The 18,335-nt window shown below is 42.4% G+C and overlaps 3 protein-coding genes across 5 annotated transcripts in view; all 3 read left to right on the top strand.

The window, feature by feature from the left end:
• The window catches only part of LOC133985674 (protocadherin gamma-A12-like), a 211,230-nt gene that overhangs the window by 135,436 nt on the left and 57,459 nt on the right, over window positions 1-18,335 (top strand). The window lies entirely within an intron of this gene.
• LOC133986310 (uncharacterized) lies at window positions 526-15,048 on the top strand. The gene is made up of 5 exons (XM_062426138.1): window positions 526-2,938; window positions 3,539-5,950; window positions 6,533-8,937; window positions 9,563-11,974; window positions 12,628-15,048. The coding sequence occupies exons 1-5, from the start codon at window positions 526-528 to the stop codon at window positions 15,046-15,048; spliced, it is 12,063 nt and encodes a 4,020-aa protein (XP_062282122.1).
• LOC133986163 (protocadherin gamma-A2-like) lies at window positions 15,762-18,194 on the top strand. Its single transcript, XM_062425961.1, has one exon. The coding sequence runs from the start codon at window positions 15,762-15,764 to the stop codon at window positions 18,192-18,194; it is 2,433 nt and encodes an 810-aa protein (XP_062281945.1).

The following is an 18,335-nucleotide window of genomic DNA, read 5'->3' as shown; positions in this document are numbered from 1 at the left end:
GTGTTGCACATTATTATTTCATCTTAGCTATTTTTCCTAATATAAAAATAAGTCGATTATTTTCTTCTGTTTTAAATCGTCATGTGTGAATTATTTTCAACCTAGGGCTATATATTAAGTAAACCTTGTGTTGTCTTATATTGTATGCTTCACCTTTTTCGTCAGACTAATTTGTCTGGTACATGATGAAGAGAAAAAAAGCAGTCTCTCGGCGCCTTCTGTAATACTTTACTATATACTCTTAGGGCCGCTGTTGGCCAGTGAGTTGATGTTTCATCGAAGGTTTAATAGGAAACCTCCCCTAGCATCGTGGTATCAGAGAGAAAAAGACAGACACGGGGATATAACGTCAGAAGGCACTATCTCAGCCTACACTAAAGCGACGACAGAGCAAAAGTCTTCTTTTTTTTAACCGATGTGGATTATTATGGAGTGATGCTAAATATCAGTTTGCTCATACTTAACGGACCATAAATATCCAGTTGCTGTGGGAGATAATTCGATCTGTTAAATATTGCGAGGAAAATGTCGGACAGAACAATGAGACGGCAAGTACTGTTGTATTCCTTGGCTCTTTATGTCAGTTCAGTGCTCGGCCAAGTCAGCTACTCCATCCCCGAGGAAATGCCTAGTGGCTCTTTAGTCGGTAATATTGCTCAGGATTTAGGTTTAGATATAAGACGTCTGAAATCAGGTAAAGCTAGGGTTTATACAGGGGACAGTGCGGGATACATCGAGCTAAATAGAGAACGGGGGTTGCTCCTCATTAAAGACAGAATAGACAGAGAAGCGATTTGTAGACAGACTACACCTTGTGCTTTACATTTTCAGATCATTTTGGAGAGCCCAATGGAGTTTTACAGTATCACAGTCGAGATTACAGATATCAATGACAATCCTCCGACCTTTGAAAAGAATGAAGTCAGTTTTAAAATCAGCGAATCGGCTGTAATTGGAGCAAAATTTGCATTAGATAGAGCAATAGATCCAGACGTAGGCAAAAATGGTCTTCAAAAATACGAGCTTAAACCTACCGATAATTTTGTGCTTAAACGAAACAGTCAGGGTGATGGAACAGAAAAGGTTGAAATGGTTTTACAGAAACCTCTCGACAGAGAGAAGGAAGAGCTGATATCTTTGGTTTTAACGGCATTTGATGGAGGAGAACCGCAAATGTCAGGAACAATTCGGATTTTCATCACAGTGTTAGATGTGAATGATAATGCGCCTGTTTTTTCACAGTCCACTTACACAGCCACTGTTCTTGAAAATGCTCCAGAAGGTACTGTTGTTACCAGTGTTAGTGCATCAGATGCAGATCATGGAACAAATGGTAGAATAAAATACTCAATTACAAACAGTTTAGATCAAGCTCATGTGCTGTTTCGGATTAACGAAACCAACGGTGGAATTAGATTGATTGGAAAAATTGATTATGAAACTGCACGGAATTATCATATCAACATACGTGCAAGTGATGATGGTGGACTTACAGATTCATGTAAAGTCATAGTTGAAGTGGTAGATATAAACGACAACAAGCCAGCGATTAATATGATGTCAAAGTCAAATATGATATCTGAACACTCTAAACTAAACACTGTTGTTGCAATGATGAACGTTCAAGACCCAGATTCAAATGAAAACGGCAAGGTTCACTGTTTTATCAGTGACAACACTCCCTTGACTATAGTTTCAACAACGAATAATTTCTATAGCCTCGTAACAGACAGTGAATTAGACAGAGAGAGGGCATCTGAGTATAATATAACTGTGACCTGCGCTGATGAGGGAGTGCCCGCCCTCTCCAGCAGCGTCACTCTCACCTTACAGATCTCTGATGTAAATGATAACGCACCTGTATTTGAGAGGAGCTCATATGAGGCCTACATTGTAGAAAACAACACACCAGGCCTCTCTATATTCACAGTGAAAGCCAGAGATGCTGACTGGAACCAGAATGCCCGTGTTTCTTACATACTGGAGGACTCCTCTGTTAACGGAGTGCCAGTCTCCTCATATATGTCCGTTAGTGCTGATAGTGGCGTCATCCATGCAGTTCGTTCTTTTGACTACGAGCAGATCAAAGATTTCCAGTTCCGCGTCAAAGCGCAGGACGGAGGCTCCCCTCCACTCAGTAGCAATGTAACTGTGAAGATAATGATCCAGGACCAGAACGACAACCCCCCTCAGGTTCTGTACCCAGTCCAGACTGGTGGCTCTCTGGTGGCTGAAATGGTTCCTCGTTCAGCAGATGTGGGCTATCTGGTGACTAAAGTGGTGGCTGTGGATGTGGACTCTGGACAGAATGCCTGGCTCTCCTATAAACTGCAGAAAGCCACAGACAGGGCGCTGTTTGAAGTGGGCTTACAGAATGGAGAAATAAGAACTATCCGCCAGGTGACTGATAAAGATGCTGTAAAACAAAGACTGACTGTTATAGTGGAGGACAACGGGCAGCCCTCTCGTTCGGCTACAGTCATTGTTAACGTGGCGGTGGCGGACAGCTTCCCTGAAGTGCTGTCAGAGTTCACTGACTTTACACACGACGAGGACTACAATGACAACCTGACTTTTTACTTAGTGTTGGCTCTGGCTGTAGTTTCCTTCCTCTTCATCACATGTTTAGTGGTTATTATATCAGTGAAAATCTACAGATGGAGACAGTCTCGCATCCTGTATCACTCCAATCTCCCTGTGATCCCATATTATCCACCACGTTACTCAGACACTTTGGGGACAGGGACTCTCCAACATGTGTACAATTACGAGGTGTGCAGGACGACTGACTCCAGAAAGAGTGACTGTAAGTTCGGCAGAGCTGGTAGTCAAAACGTGCTGATAATGGACCCCAGTTCTACAGGGACGATGCAGCGGATACAGAGTGAAAAGAGCATCCTGGATGAAGCAGACTCTCCTCTAGAGGTTGGTTATATGGGTTTAAATGCATTTGGAACGTTTTGATGGCATTGACCATTTTTAAAGGCGTATTTTACAATTTCAGCACCTTGGATAGCAACAATGAAAGCCCATCTTCACATTTGTCTTTGCTCCTTTCGCATGTTTCTTTTTCTTTTCTTTCTGTAGTAGCCACTTTTGTCCAGTTTTGTTATTCTTGCCTCCTATGACTTAGTCCCTATAAGAGTTGTTTATTTATTTATGCATTTTTTCACTTTAAAATAAAAAATTTGCCACCTTTATTTTAATTGCCTATTATATCACTGACTGTAATATTTGAATTTACATGGCAGTTTTACCGTTTTTCTTGTGCACTTTCACAATTTGAACTCATAGGGCCGCTGTTGCCTAGTGTGTTGCAGTTGTGAATTACTTTTATAACAGATCCTCCCTCTCATCGTCCAAACAAAATACTGAGGCAGAGTCTCAGATGTAGAATGCACACATCGGAAGTCAGACCATACTATCCACGGACATCTAAAGCTTGAACTCTATTTTTAACGTGTGGATTAAAATATTTTACATGTGACGACGTCTTACTCGTAAAACGGAATAACACTCTGAGGCTGCGGTGCAACAGACATGTCGGGCAGAACAATGAAACGGCAAGTATTGTTGTTGATCTCCGCCTTCTGCCTCAGCTCTGTAATCGGGCAGGTCAGCTACTCTATTCCAGAGGAAATGGCAAAAGGCTCTTTGGTCGGAAACATCGCACACGATTTAGGTTTAGATGTCAAACGGCTTAAGTCAGGTAAAGCTCGTATTTATACAGGAGATAATTACCAGTATATCGAGCTGAATAGAGAAAGAAGAGTCCTCCTTATCAAAGAAAAAATAGACCGCGAAGCGCTCTGCAGACAGACAACGCCTTGTGCTTTGCATTTTCAAATCACGTTAGAAAATCCATTGGAATTATTCCCGATTACTGTAGAAATCACCGATATTAATGATAATTCTCCAGTATTTCAAAAGGAGGAGAGGAGGTTCGAAATAAGCGAGTCTGCAGTCATCGGCTCTAAATTCATGCTAGAGAAAGCAATTGACTCTGATATAGGACCCAATGGTCTTCAGAGATACACTCTAAAGCCGAGTGACAATTTCATGCTTAAACTGCATAGTCAGTCTGATGGGAGCAAAAAAGTAGAAATGGTTTTACAAAAGCCTTTGGACCGAGAGAAACAAGAACACATGTCTTTAGTTTTGACAGCCGAGGATGGAGGAGAACCACAAATGACCGGAACAATGCAGATTCATGTTACTGTGTTGGATGCTAACGACAATGCCCCTGTTTTTACTAAACCCGTGTACAAAGCAAGCATTACAGAGAACTCCGTAATAGGAACACTCATTACTAAAGTGAGTGCTTCTGATGCAGACAAAGGCTCAAATGGTGAGGTGACCTACGTGATCGGGGATAGCATGGCTACTGTCTCGAAGTTATTTCACATTAGTAGTGAAGGCGATGTGATACTAGATGGTGTTGTAGATTATGAAAAACAAAGAATTTATCACATAGATATAGAGGCGATTGACCAAGGTGGCCTATCGGATTCAAGTAAGATAGTAATTGATGTAATTGACGTGAACGACAATAGCCCGACTGTAAATATGATATCAACATCAGGTTCAGTTCCAGAGGATTCAGCCCTCAAAACAGTAATAGCTTTATTAAGTGTAAATGACCCTGACTCTGAAACTAATGGGAAAGTCCACTGTGTAATAAATGAAAATATCCCATTTGAAATTAAATTTACATCCAATAATTTCTATAGCATAGTGACAGACGGTGATTTAGACAGAGAGAGAGCCTCTGAGTATAATATAACTGTGACCTGCTCTGATGAGGGAGTGCCTTCCCTCTCTAGCAGCGTCACTCTCACCTTACAGATCTCTGATGTAAATGATAACGCACCTGTATTTGAGAGGAGCTCATATGAGGCCTACATTGTAGAAAACAACACACCAGGCCTCTCTATATTCACAGTGAGAGCCAAAGACGCTGACTGGAACCAGAATGCCCGTGTTTCTTACATACTGGAGGACTCCTCTGTTAACGGAGTGCCAGTCTCCTCATATGTGTCCGTTAGTGCTGATAGTGGAGTCATACATGCAGTTCGTTCTTTTGACTACGAGCAGATCAAAGATTTCCAGTTCCGCGTCAAAGCGCAGGATGGAGGCTCTCCTCCACTCAGTAGCAATGTAACTGTGAAAATGATGATCCAGGACCAGAATGACAACCCGCCTCAGGTTCTGTATCCTGTCCAGACTGGTGGCTCTCTGGTGGCTGAAATGGTGACTCGTTCAGCAGATGTGGGCTATCTGGTGACTAAAGTGGTGGCTGTGGATGTGGACTCTGGACAGAATGCCTGGCTCTCCTATAAACTGCAGAAAGCCACAGACAGGGCGCTGTTTGAAGTGGGCTTACAGAATGGAGAAATAAGAACTATCCGCCAGGTGACTGATAAAGATGCTGTAAAACAAAGACTGACTGTTATAGTGGAGGACAACGGGCAGCCCTCTCGTTCGGCTACAGTCATTGTTAACGTGGCGGTGACGGACAGCTTTCCTGAAGTGCTGTCAGAGTTCACTGACTTTACTCACGACAAGGAGTACAATGACAACCTGACTTTTTACTTAGTGTTGGCTCTGGCTGTAGTTTCCTTCCTCTTCATCACGTGTTTAGTGGTTATTATATCAGTGAAAATCTACAGATGGAGACAGTCTCGCATCCTGTATCACTCCAATCTCCCTGTGATTCCATATTATCCACCACGTTACTCAGACATTTTGGGTACAGGGACTCTCCAACACGTGTACAATTATGAGGTGTGCAGGACGACTGACTCCAGAAAGAGTGACTGTAAGTTCGGCAGAGCTGGTAGTCAAAACGTGCTGATAATGGACCCCAGTTCTACAGGGACGATGCAGCGGATACAGAGTGAAAAGAGCATCCTGGATGAACCAGACTCTCCTCCAGAGGTTAGATTGAAATGTTTACACTGAACACTTAAAGTTTTGAAATAATTATTGACCTGTTTAGTGGATTTAATCTTTTGTTATTGTTCGACATAAAACCTAATATTTGTTTTGGTTGCACAGAGCTGCAGTGGACAATAGAAGTGATATGAGCAAAGCTTTACGTTTTTCTCACCTTTGTAATTGAATTTTATCCTTATTATTCAAGATCGTATTAAGACCAGCGTATTGTTATTATTATTATTATTATTATTATTATTATTATTATTATTATTGTTGCCTTTTCTGGTTCATTTCTTCATAACTCACTGTATTGTACATATATTTATCCTCAACGTTTGCTGTTTGGTGTATTGAACAGAAAGGGCCGCTATTGGCCAGAGTGTGGCAGTCTTCGATAGCACTGGGAACTGTACCTCCCCCTTTGATTGTGACATGGTAGACATTAAAAAAGGCACCAACTGGCTGCCTTCGTTAAACGGAAAAACTGTCCATGGACATGCGAAACTAGTATTTTTTTTGTTGGATTTTTCCTTGAGATACTACCGGGAATTTTAACGAGATTCATGTGGATTACAGTTTTTTGTTGAAATGACAGTGGAATATCCCGGTAAAACAATGAAACGGCAAGTACTGTTGTTCATCTTGGTTCTCTTTCTAACCTCCGTGTTCGGGCAGGTTAGCTACTCTATCCCTGAAGAGATGGAAAAAGGCTCTTTAGTCTCTAATGTAGCTCATGATTTAGGTTTGGATTTGAAAAGGCTCAAATCAGGAAGAGCTCGCATTCATTCGGGAGACAGTGCAGAATTTATCGAGCTGAATAAGGAAAGGGGAGTCCTCCTTATCAAAGAGAGAATAGACAGAGAGATGCTGTGCGGGGAAACAACGCCCTGCACTTTACATTTACAGATGATTCTCGAAAATCCAATTGAACTGTTTCGCATAACAGTCGAAATCACAGATATAAACGACAATGCTCCCAGCTTTACATCCAGCGAGAAACGTTTTGAAATCAGCGAGTCAGCCGTCATTGGATCTAAATTTGTGCTGGATAAAGCCGTTGATGCTGACATTGGTGCAAATACTCTTCAAACCTATTCGCTCAAACCAACAAACAATTTTGCATTACAACTAGAAAATCAAGCAGACGGAAGTAAAAAGGTAGAGATGGTTTTACAGAAGCCTTTAGATCGAGAGCAACATGAGCAATTATCACTGTTATTAACTGCTCTAGACGGCGGACAGCCGCGTATGTCAGGTACAATGCAGATAACAGTTCATGTGTTAGATGTAAACGACAATGCACCGGTTTTCACTAAGTCAGTATACAAAGCAACCATAACAGAAAATTCTACGAGGGGAACCAGTGTTATAACTGTGCGTGCCTCTGATAAAGATTCAGGCTCTAATGGAGAAATATCATACGCAATCTCAAATAGCCAGCGTCGATTGTCCGAACAATTTCAAATCGATAGAAAATCCGGAGTGGTTATGTTGATGGGTGAAATAGATTATGAGAAAGCGAAGCTCATCCAAATAGATATTGAGGCTATAGATAACGGCGGACTCTCCGATTCCAGTAAAATCCTAATTGACGTAATTGATGTAAATGACAACAGTCCTCAACTCAAAATACTTTCTAAATCAGACAGCATTTTAGAAGACTCTCCTGAAAATACTGTAATTTCTGTGCTAAGCGTAAATGACCCTGACTCTGAGAGGAATGGACAGGTCAAGTGTAAAATTAATGACGACATTCCTTTCAAAATACAAAACACAATGAATGGATTTTATAGTTTGGTTACAGAGATATCTTTGGATAGAGAGCTTGCGTCCCAGTATAATATAACTGTGACCTGCTCTGATGAGGGAGTTCCCTCCCTTTCCAGCAGCGTCACTCTCACCTTACAGATCTCTGATGTAAATGATAACGCGCCTGTCTTTGAGAGGAGCTCATATGAGGCCTACATTGTAGAAAACAACACACCAGGCCTCTCTATATTCACAGTCAAAGCCAGAGACGCTGACTGGAACCAAAATGCCCGTGTTTCTTACATACTGGAGGACTCCTCTGTTAACGGAGTGCCAGTCTCCTCATATGTGTCCGTTAGTGCTGATAGTGGAGTCATACATGCAGTTCGCTCTTTTGACTACGAGCAAATCAAAGATTTCCAGGTCCACGTAAAGGCGCAGGATGGAGGCTCCCCTCCACTCAGTAGCAATTTGACAGTGAAAATAATGATCCAGGACCAGAACGACAACCCCCCTCAGGTTCTGTACCCAGTGCAGACTGGTGGCTCTCTGGTGGCTGAAATGGTTCCTCGTTCAGCAGATATGGGTTATCTGGTGACTAAAGTGGTGGCTGTGGATGTGGACTCTGGACAGAATGCCTGGCTCTCTTATAAAATACAGAAAGCCACAGAGAGGGCGCTGTTTGAAGTGGGCTTACAGAATGGAGAAATAAGAACTATCCGCCAGGTGACTGATAAAGATGCTGTGAAACAAAGATTGACTGTTATAGTGGAGGACAACGGGCAGCCCTCTCGTTCAGCTACAGTCATTGTTAACGTGGCGGTGGCGGACAGCTTCCCTGAAGTGCTGTCAGAGTTCACTGACTTTACTCACGACAAGGAGTACAATGACAATCTGACTTTTTACTTAGTGTTGGCTCTGGCTGTAGTTTCCTTCCTTTTCGTCACGTGTTTAGTGGTTATTATATCTGTGAAAATCTACAGATGGAGACAGTCTCGCATCCTGTATCACTCCAATCTCCCTGTGATTCCATATTATCCACCACGTTACTCAGACACTTTGGGGACAGGGACTCTTCAACACGTGTACAATTACGAGGTGTGCAGGACGACTGACTCCAGAAAGAGTGACTGTAAGTTCGGCAGAGCTGGTAGTCAGAACGTGCTGATAATGGACCCCAGTTCTACAGGAACAATGCAGCGGATACAGAGTGAAAAGAGCATCCTGGATGAACCAGACTCTCCTCTAGAGGTTAGAAGGTTTCAAATCTGATATTGAAAATCATTCTTTTCTATGTTTTTTTTCCAATGTTGTCATATACAGCCCTTACCGTTTCAGTACCTTGGACAGAGACAGAGCAGCCCCCTTCCTCTCTCCCCCCACTATTTTTTAATTTTTACTTCACCTAAAAGTTTTTGTCCTTCTTTCACATCGCAGATTGGGTCCCCCTTTAGAGGAAAAACATTTGTTGTCATTCCCTTAGGGGAAAATTGTGTTATATTTAGCAATTTTTCCAATCTATTACCACACCTCCTATTGTTCTTGCTGGCTGACAATTTATTCAGTGCAAAAAAGGAACAAGTGGAGGTATGGGTTTGCTTTTTCTGTAACTCGTGTAATTTCGCATTGTGAACTCAGTGGGCCGCTGTTGACCAGCGTCTTCATGATTTAAATTATATTTATAGTAGTCCATCCCCTGTCCTTTCACAAGTGAGAGGGACTCCGAATCATAACGCACAGTCGACAGTGGATACACCGCCGATTACGGAATATCAAGTTGGAATATTTTTTTCGCCCGTTTCTGAATATAGTGATCCTTTTGCGTTTCTGATTGTCATCAGCAAGGCAGATTGCAAACGAAAGGATACCACGTTAGTTTGGTTCGACGGAGGTATCTTACAGAACAATGAGACGGCAAGTACTGTTGTTTTTCTCGGTCCTCTGCTTCAGTTCAGTGCTCGGACAGATCAGCTACTCTATTCCTGAGGAAATGGCCAAAGGCTCGTTGGTCGGTAATATAGTTCAGGATTTAGGTGTAGATGTTAGACGATTGCAAGCGGGCAAAGCTCGTATTCACACGGGAAGTAGCGCAGAATACATTCATCTTAACAAGGAAAAAGGACTCCTTATTATCAAAGAGAGAATAGATCGCGAAGCTCTTTGTGGCCAGACAACGCCTTGCGCTTTGCACTTTCAGATTGCCTTAGAAAATCCAATAGAAATATTCCCGATTACTGTCGAAATCACCGATATTAATGATAATGCTCCCGTATTCGAAAAGGAAGAAAGGAGGTTTGAAATAAGCGAGTCTGCAGTCATTGGCTCTAAGTTCATGCTAGAGAAAGCAATAGACCCCGATATAGGACCGAATGGTCTTCACAGCTATACACTAAAGCCCAATGATAATTTTATACTTAAATTACACAGTCAGTCTGATGGTGGTAAAAAGGTTGAAATGATTTTACAGAAACCTCTGGACCGAGAGAAACATGAGTTTGCATCATTGTTGCTAACAGCTGTAGATGGAGGAGAACCACAGAGGTCTGGGACCATGCAGATTCATATCACAGTATTAGATGTTAATGATAATTCTCCTGTATTTACGCAAACTGTTTACAAAGCAAGTGTAAAAGAAAACTCCCCCACGGGAACACTCATTACCAAAGTGAGTGCTTCTGATGCAGACAAAGGCTCAAATGGAGAGGTTAGTTACGTCATTGGAAATAGCATGAGGAGCATTTCAAAATTATTTCACATTACTGAAGATGGAGATCTCATTTTAAATGGGCCAGTTGATTACGAAAAAGCCAAAAAATATGAGATCGATATAGAGGCAGTTGACCGAGGAGGTCTCTCTGATTCCAGCAAAGTGATCATTGATATAGGTGACATTAATGACAATAGTCCTGTCATGAATATGATTTCAACATCACATTCAATAGGAGAAGATTCGCGTTCAAACACTGTGGTAGCTGTAATGAGTGTAAATGATCCTGATTCTGAAGAAAATGGGAAAATCCGATGTGCGATGTGTAAAAACATACCATTTATTATAACATCTTCATCCAGTAACTTATATAGCATAGTAACAGACAGTGATTTGGACAGAGAGAGATCCACTGAGTATAATATAACTGTGACTTGCTCTGATGAGGGAGTGCCCTCCCTCTCCAGCAGCGTCACTCTCACCTTACAGATCTCTGATGTAAATGATAACGCACCTGTATTTGAGAGGAGCTCATATGAGGCCTACATTGTAGAAAACAACACACCAGGCCTCTCTATATTCACAGTGAAAGCCAAAGACGCTGACTGGAACCAGAATGCCCGTGTTTCTTACATACTGGAGGACTCCTCTGTCAACGGAGTGCCAGTCTCCTCATATGTGTCCGTTAGTGCTGATAGTGGAGTCATCCATGCAGTTCGCTCTTTTGACTACGAGCAAATCAAAGATTTCCAGTTCCGCGTAAAGGCGCAGGATGGAGGCTCTCCTCCACTCAGTAGCAATGTGACTGTGAAAATAATGATCCAGGACCAGAACGACAACCCCCCTCAGGTTCTGTACCCAGTCCAGACTGGTGGCTCTCTAGTGGCTGAAATGGTTCCTCGTTCAGCAGATGTGGGCTATCTGGTGACTAAAGTGGTGGCTGTGGATATGGACTCTGGACAGAATGCCTGGCTCTCCTATAAACTGCAGAAAGCCACAGACAGGGCGCTGTTTGAAGTGGGCTCACAGAATGGAGAAATAAGAACTATCCGCCAGGTGACTGATAAAGATGCTGTGAAACAAAGACTGACTGTTATAGTGGAGGACAACGGGCAGCCCTCTCGTTCAGCTACAGTCATTGTTAACGTGGTGGTGGCGGACAGCTTCCCTGAAGTGCTGTCAGAGTTCACTGACTTTACTCACGACAAGGAGTACAATGACAACCTGACTTTTTACTTAGTGTTGGCTCTGGCTGTAGTTTCCTTCCTCTTCATCACGTGTTTAGTGGTTATTATATCAGTGAAAATCTACAGATGGAGACAGTCTCGCATCATGTATCACTCCAATCTCCCTGTGATTCCATATTATCCACCACGTTACTCAGACACTTTGGGGACAGGGACTCTCCAACACGTGTACAATTACGAGGTGTGCATGACGACTGACTCCAGAAAGAGTGACTGTAAGTTCGGCAGAGCTGGTAGTCAAAACGTGCTGATAATGGACCCCAGTTCTACAGGGACGATGCAGCGGATACAGAGTGAAAAGAGCATCCTGGATGAACCAGACTCTCCTCTAGAGGTTAGAACGTCTTACATCGTTACATCACTCAGGCCCTCCAATCTTACCCACCAATACGCTGTAATCAAATGCTACTGTATTTTGGGAATGTCACTTTGTCTGGTTTTATTCAGCACTATGGAAAGCAACGTACGTATTTCTTTTCACGCGTGTTATTCAGTGTAACCTAAAGAAAATGGTTAGTGTTCAAGTCTATACTATGAACGTCCTTGAAATTCTCTTGAAAGATTTGTCTACACAATTAGATTTTTAGTTAAAATATTTCTGAACAAGGACTGCACAATATTGCAATTCCATTTAAACCTTTGTAAGTTTGTTTTTTTCTTAGCCTTTCGACCTACCCAATCTTACATCACATATTTCTGCAGTTTTTCTTTCTGGGCTCCATGGGCCGCTGTTGCCTTGTCTGTTGCAGTTGTGGTATATTTACAGCAGTACCGCCTCTTTATTTCGACGTATTAGACAGAAAGGGCAGGCTCAGACCGCATTGTCTTCGGTAGAGGGGCCGTTATACACATCGAGGCACAACCGTCACTATTTTGCTCAAAATCTGAGGACCGTTTTTGCCTTATATGTTTTCTGAATGCCAGTCCACCTTTCTGTCGGATTTTATGCAAGGTTGCTGTTTCTTCTTTTCGGAATAATTTGAAACAATGAGGCGGCAAGTACTGCTGTGTATTACATTTCTCTCTCTCAGTTCAGTCCTCGGTCAGGTCAGCTACTCAGTCCCGGAGGAAATGGAGAAAGGCTCTTTGGTTGGTAATATAGCTCAGGATTTAGGTTTAGACGTCAAACGATTGAGGCTGGGTAATGCTCGTGTATATTCTGGTGATAGCAAAGAATACATCGAGCTGAACAGCCAAAGAGGAGTCCTCCTTATCAAAGAAAAAATAGACCGAGAGACGTTATGTGGCGATACAATGCCGTGTGCGGTGCATTTTCAGATTGTGTTGGAGATTCCCATGGAGTTTTACAGCGTAACAGTTGAAATTACAGATATTAACGACAATGCACCAACATTTGAAAAAAATGAAATGAAATTCACAATTAGCGAGTCTGCAGTTGTTGGGGCAAAATTTGATTTAGAAAGAGCAGCGGATCTGGATGTAGGTACTAATACTCTCCAAAGTTACGTACTTAAACCGACTGATAATTTTTTACTTAAACTGCACAGCCAAACAGATGGTACGAAGAATGTTGAAATGGTGTTACAAAAACCTCTCGACAGAGAGAAAAATGAGTTTATTTCTTTGGTGTTAACGGCTGTAGATGGAGGAGAGCCACAGATGTCAGGAACAATGCAGATTCTCATCACAGTGTTAGATGCTAATGATAATGCACCTGTTTTTACACAGCCGATATACAAAGGGACTATAGATGAAAATGCATTAAAAGGCACGACCGTGACTACTGTTAGTGCATCTGATGCTGATCAAGGTTTAAATGGTAAAATAATGTATTCAATCACCAATACTTTAGATGACGTCAGACATATGTTTGAAGTAGACGAGGACAACGGCGAGGTTAGATTGATTGGACGTTTGGATTATGAAAAGAAAAAACATTTTCAGATCAATGTCCGCGCAAGGGATAACGGGGGACTAACAGATTCTTGTAAAGTGATTGTCGATGTCGTCGATATAAATGACAATGAACCAGCGATTAAAATAATGTCTAAGTCAGCTGTTATATCAGAGAGTGCAAGCCCCAACACAGTCGTTACAATGATTAACATCCAGGACCCAGACTCAGGAGAGAACGGTAAAGTTCAGTGTTTTATAAGTGATAATATTCCCTTCGTATTGAAATCGTCATCAAATAATTTCTATAGCCTCGTGACAGACAGTGATCTGGACAGAGAGAAGTCATCTGAGTATAACATTACTGTGACCTGCTCTGATGAGGGAGTGCCCTCCCTCTCCAGCAGCGTCACTCTCACCTTACAGATCTCTGATGTGAATGATAACGCGCCTGTCTTTGAGAGGAGCGCATATGAGGCCTACATTGTAGAAAACAACACACCAGGCCTCTCTATATTCACAGTGAAAGCCAGAGACGCTGACTGGAACCAGAATGCCCGTGTTTCTTACATACTGGAGGACTCCTCTGTTAACGGAGTGCCAGTCTCCTCATATGTGTCCGTTAGTGCTGATAGTGGAGTCATCCATGCAATTCGCTCTTTTGACTACGAACAGATCAAAGATTTCCAGTTCCGCGTCAAAGCACAGGATGGAGGCTCTCCTCCACTCAGTAGCAATGTAACTGTGAAAATAATGATCCAGGACCAGAACGACAATCCCCCTCAGGTTCTGTACCCAGTCCAGACTGGTGGCTCTGTGGTGGCTGAAATGGTTCCTCGTTCAGCAGATGTGGGCTATCTGGTGACTAAAGTGGTGGCTGTGGATGTGGACTCTGGTCAGAATGCCTGGCTCTCCTATAAACTGCAGAAAGCCACAGACAGGGCGCTGTTTGAAGTGGGCTTACAGAATGGAGAAATAAGAACTATCCGCCAGGTGACTGATAAAGATGCTGTGAAACAAAGACTGACTGTTATAGTGGAGGACAACGGGCAGCCCTCTCGTTCAGCTACAGTCATTGTTAACGTGGCGGTGGCGGACAGCTTCCCTGACGTGCTGTCAGAGTTCACTGACTTTACACACGACAAAGAGTACAATGACAACCTGACTTTTTACTTAGTGTTGGCTCTGGCTGTAGTTTCCTTCCTTTTCATCACATGTTTAGTGGTTATTATATCAGTGAAAATATACAGATGGAGGCAGTCTCGCATCCTGTATCACTCCAATCTCCCTGTGATTCCATATTATCCACCACGTTACTCAGACACTTTGGGGACAGGGACTCTTCAACACGTGTACAATTACGAGGTGTGCAGGACAACTGACTCCAGAAAGAGTGACTGTAAGTTCGGCAGAGCTGGTAGTCAAAACGTGTTGATAATGGACCCCAGTTCTACAGGGACGATGCAGCGGATACAGAGTGAAAAGAGCATCCTGGATGAACCTGACTCTCCTCTAGAGGTTGGTTATTTGGGGTTAATTTCAGTTGTAAAATAAATGTTTTCATTTGCATGTCGTAGTTAATTGATGGAGTTGTTAACAAGTGCGGTTGATTACCACTCTGTATCAGCACCACGGACAGAGACACTGTTTGCCACTTAAACCAGATTCTCGTGTTCAGATATGCCGTCAGTTCACAATAGACTTTTTATATGTAGATAATTTCATTTCATTTAAATTTCGGCACCGATGATAGATACAAAGTATATTTTTTCTAAAGAATATATTTCTCTCCTACCACCAAAGCCTTCACATGTAGTGAAACGTGTTGCAATTTGTACTTTACTCATTCCCTCAAAAATACTCAGTCATCATGTTCTATACCTGTTTAGTGTAATCTCTTCATGTCTCGTTACGTTTACATTTTCTCACCAAAATCTCAGATTTTCAGAATTGTGATACTTGTCTGAACATTGTTACACCACGTTTTTGTTTTGTTTTATATAAGCATGGTATGTTCCTTTTCCGTGTAATCGTGTAATTTTGACTTTGAACTCAGAGGGACGCTGTTGGCCAATATGTGTCTGTTTTACAGCAGCCATGTTATAGTACCTCCCCTCATATCTGTCCATTTGAGCAAGAAAGAGAAAATGCACACATTCGACATCCCGTAGAGCTCACATACCGAGATATTGGACACCTATTTCTTTCATTACTGGGGATTATTAACAGCCTGTTTTTCCTGTGGATTTTTTTAATGGTGTAAATAGATGCTAGAGGGACTTATTACTCATACGATGTTGGACATAACAATGAGACGGCAAGTACTATTGTTTATCTCGTACCTCTCTCTCAGCTTGGTGTGTGGACAGGTCAGCTATTCAATTCCCGAGGAAATGGCGACAGCCTCATTCGTTGGTAATATAGCTCAGGATTTGGGTTTGGATGTCCAAAGACTGAAATCTGGAAAAGCTCGCGTATTTACTCGAGATAGTGCAGAATACATCGAGCTAAACAGAGAAAGAGGAGTCCTACTCATAAAAGAGCGAATCGACAGAGAGGCGCTTTGTGGACAAATGACGCCTTGCGCTTTGCACTGTCAGATCATATTGGAGAATCCAATGGAATTTTACAGTATAAATATCGAGATCATAGACATAAATGATAACCCTCCAACCTTTGAAATAGGCGAAATTCACTTGAATATCAGCGAGTCTACGCTTAGTGGTACAACATTTATTTTAGACAGGGCTATCGACCTTGATGTAGGCCAAAATGGTTTGAAAAACTATGTCTTGAAACCAACGAATGCATTCTCTCTCAAAACCAATAATCAAATCGACACGAGTAAAAACGTGGAGATGGTTTTGCACACACTGCTGGATAGGGAGAAGAACGATCATTTGTCTCTAGTTCTTACGGCAGTGGATGGAGGCGAACCACAGATGTCAGGAACAATGCAAATCCACATTACTGTTTTAGACGCTAACGACAATGCTCCTGTTTTTACACAGCCTATTTATAAAGCCTCCATAAAAGAAGATGCATCAGTCGGAACAGTTGTAGTGACAGTCACTGCAACAGATGCAGATCGTGGCTCTGATGGTATAATAACTTATTCAATTTCAAATACACTTGATCATGCCCGTAGAATGTTTGAATTAAATAAGGAAAGTGGCGACATTACTTTAGTGGGGAAACTTGACTATGAAAAGTCGGGAAATGTTCAAATAAATATCCGTGCAAGTGATGGTGGCGGACTAACTGGTTTCTGTAAAGTTGTAGTAGATATCTTAGACGTGAATGATAACAAACCTAATATCCATATAATGTCTAAGTCAAATGTGATATCGGAAGATGCTAAAACCAATACTGTAGTAACAATGATAAATGTTGAGGATGCAGACTCTGGTGAAAACGGTGAAGTGATTTGTTCCATCAATGACGGCACGTTTTTCATATTAAAGTCCACATCGAATAATTTCTATAGTTTAGTAACAGACAGTGATTTAGACAGAGAGATATCATCTGAGTATAATATAACTGTGACCTGCTCTGATGAGGGAGTGCCCTCCCTCTCCAGCAGCGTCACTCTCACCTTACAGATCTCTGATTTAAATGATAACGTGCCTGTCTTTGAGAGGAGCTCATATGAGGCCTACATTGTAGAAAACAACACACCAGGCCTCTCTATATTCACAGTGAAAGCCAGAGACGCTGACTGGAACCAGAATGCCCGTGTTTCTTACATACTGGAGGACTCCTCTGTTAACGGAGTGCCAGTCTCCTCATATGTGTCCGTTAGTGCTGATAGTGGAGTCATCCATGCAGTTCGCTCTTTTGACTACGAGCAGATCAAAGATTTCCGGTTCCACGTTAAGGCGCAGGATGGAGGCTCCCCTCCACTCAGTAGCAATGTGACTGTGAAAATAATGATCCAGGACCAGAACGACAATCCCCCTCAGGTTCTGTACCCAGTCCAGACTGGTGGCTCTCTGGTGGCTGAAATGGTGCCTCGTTCAGCAGATGTGGGCTATCTGGTGACTAAAGTGGTGGCTGTGGATGTGGACTATGGACAGAATGCTTGGCTCTCCTATAAACTGCAGAAAGCCACAGACAGGGCGCTGTTTGAAGTGGGCTTACAGAATGGAGAAATAAAAACTATCCGCCAGGTGACTGATAAAGATGCTGTGAAACAAAGACTGACTGTTATAGTGGAGGACAACGGGCAGCCCTCTCGTTCAGCTACAGTCATTGTTAACGTGGCGGTGGCGGACAGCTTCCCTGAAGTGCTGTCAGAGTTCACTGACTTTACACACGACAAGGAGTACAATGATAACCTGACTTTTTACTTAGCTTTGGCTCTGGCTGTAGTTTCCTTCCTCTTCATCACGTGTTTAGTTGTTATTATATCAGTGAAAATCTACAGATGGAGACAGTCTCGCATTCTGTATCACTCCAATCTCCCTGTGATTCCATATTATCCACCACGTTACTCAGACACTTTGGGGACAGGGACTCTCCAACACGTGTACAATTACGAGGTGTGCAGGACGACTGACTCCAGAAAGAGTGACTGTAAATTCGGCAGAGCTGGTAGTCAGAACGTGCTGATAATGGACCCCCGTTCTACAGGGACGATGCAGCGGATACAGAGTGAAAAGAGCATCCTGGATGAACCAGACACTCCTCTAGAGGTTTGATATTGCTAACTATTTGTTCCTACGTTGAAGTTACTCTCGTAGATATCTTTCCTCTCACTTTCAGCACCTCGGAGAGCGACATTCTTCTATAAACTTTGTAATTTTAATGTCTCCTTATTAGATATTTAACATAATTTAATC

Source organism: Scomber scombrus, chromosome 9 (assembly GCF_963691925.1).
Source record: "Scomber scombrus chromosome 9, fScoSco1.1, whole genome shotgun sequence".
In the NCBI taxonomy this organism is placed as follows: domain Eukaryota; kingdom Metazoa; phylum Chordata; class Actinopteri; order Scombriformes; family Scombridae; genus Scomber; species Scomber scombrus.
The sequence above is the reverse complement of the archived record's forward strand: the minus strand, read 5'-3'. Positions and strand labels throughout refer to the sequence as shown.

Bases quoted from the DNA above. Each gene is read 5' to 3' on its own strand.
- LOC133986310 (XM_062426138.1), top strand. From the start codon at position 526: ATGTCGGACAGAACAATGAGACGGCAAGTACTGTTGTATTCCTTGGCT. The intron at 2,939-3,538 runs GTTTAAATGCAT...GCGGTGCAACAG, and splicing joins TCTAGAGGTTGGTTATATGG to ACATGTCGGGCAGAACAATG. The intron at 11,975-12,627 runs GTTAGAACGTCT...TAATTTGAAACA, and splicing joins AACCAGACTCTCCTCTAGAG to ATGAGGCGGCAAGTACTGCT.
- LOC133986163 (XM_062425961.1), top strand. From the start codon at position 15,762: ATGCTAGAGGGACTTATTACTCATACGATGTTGGACATAACAATGAGA.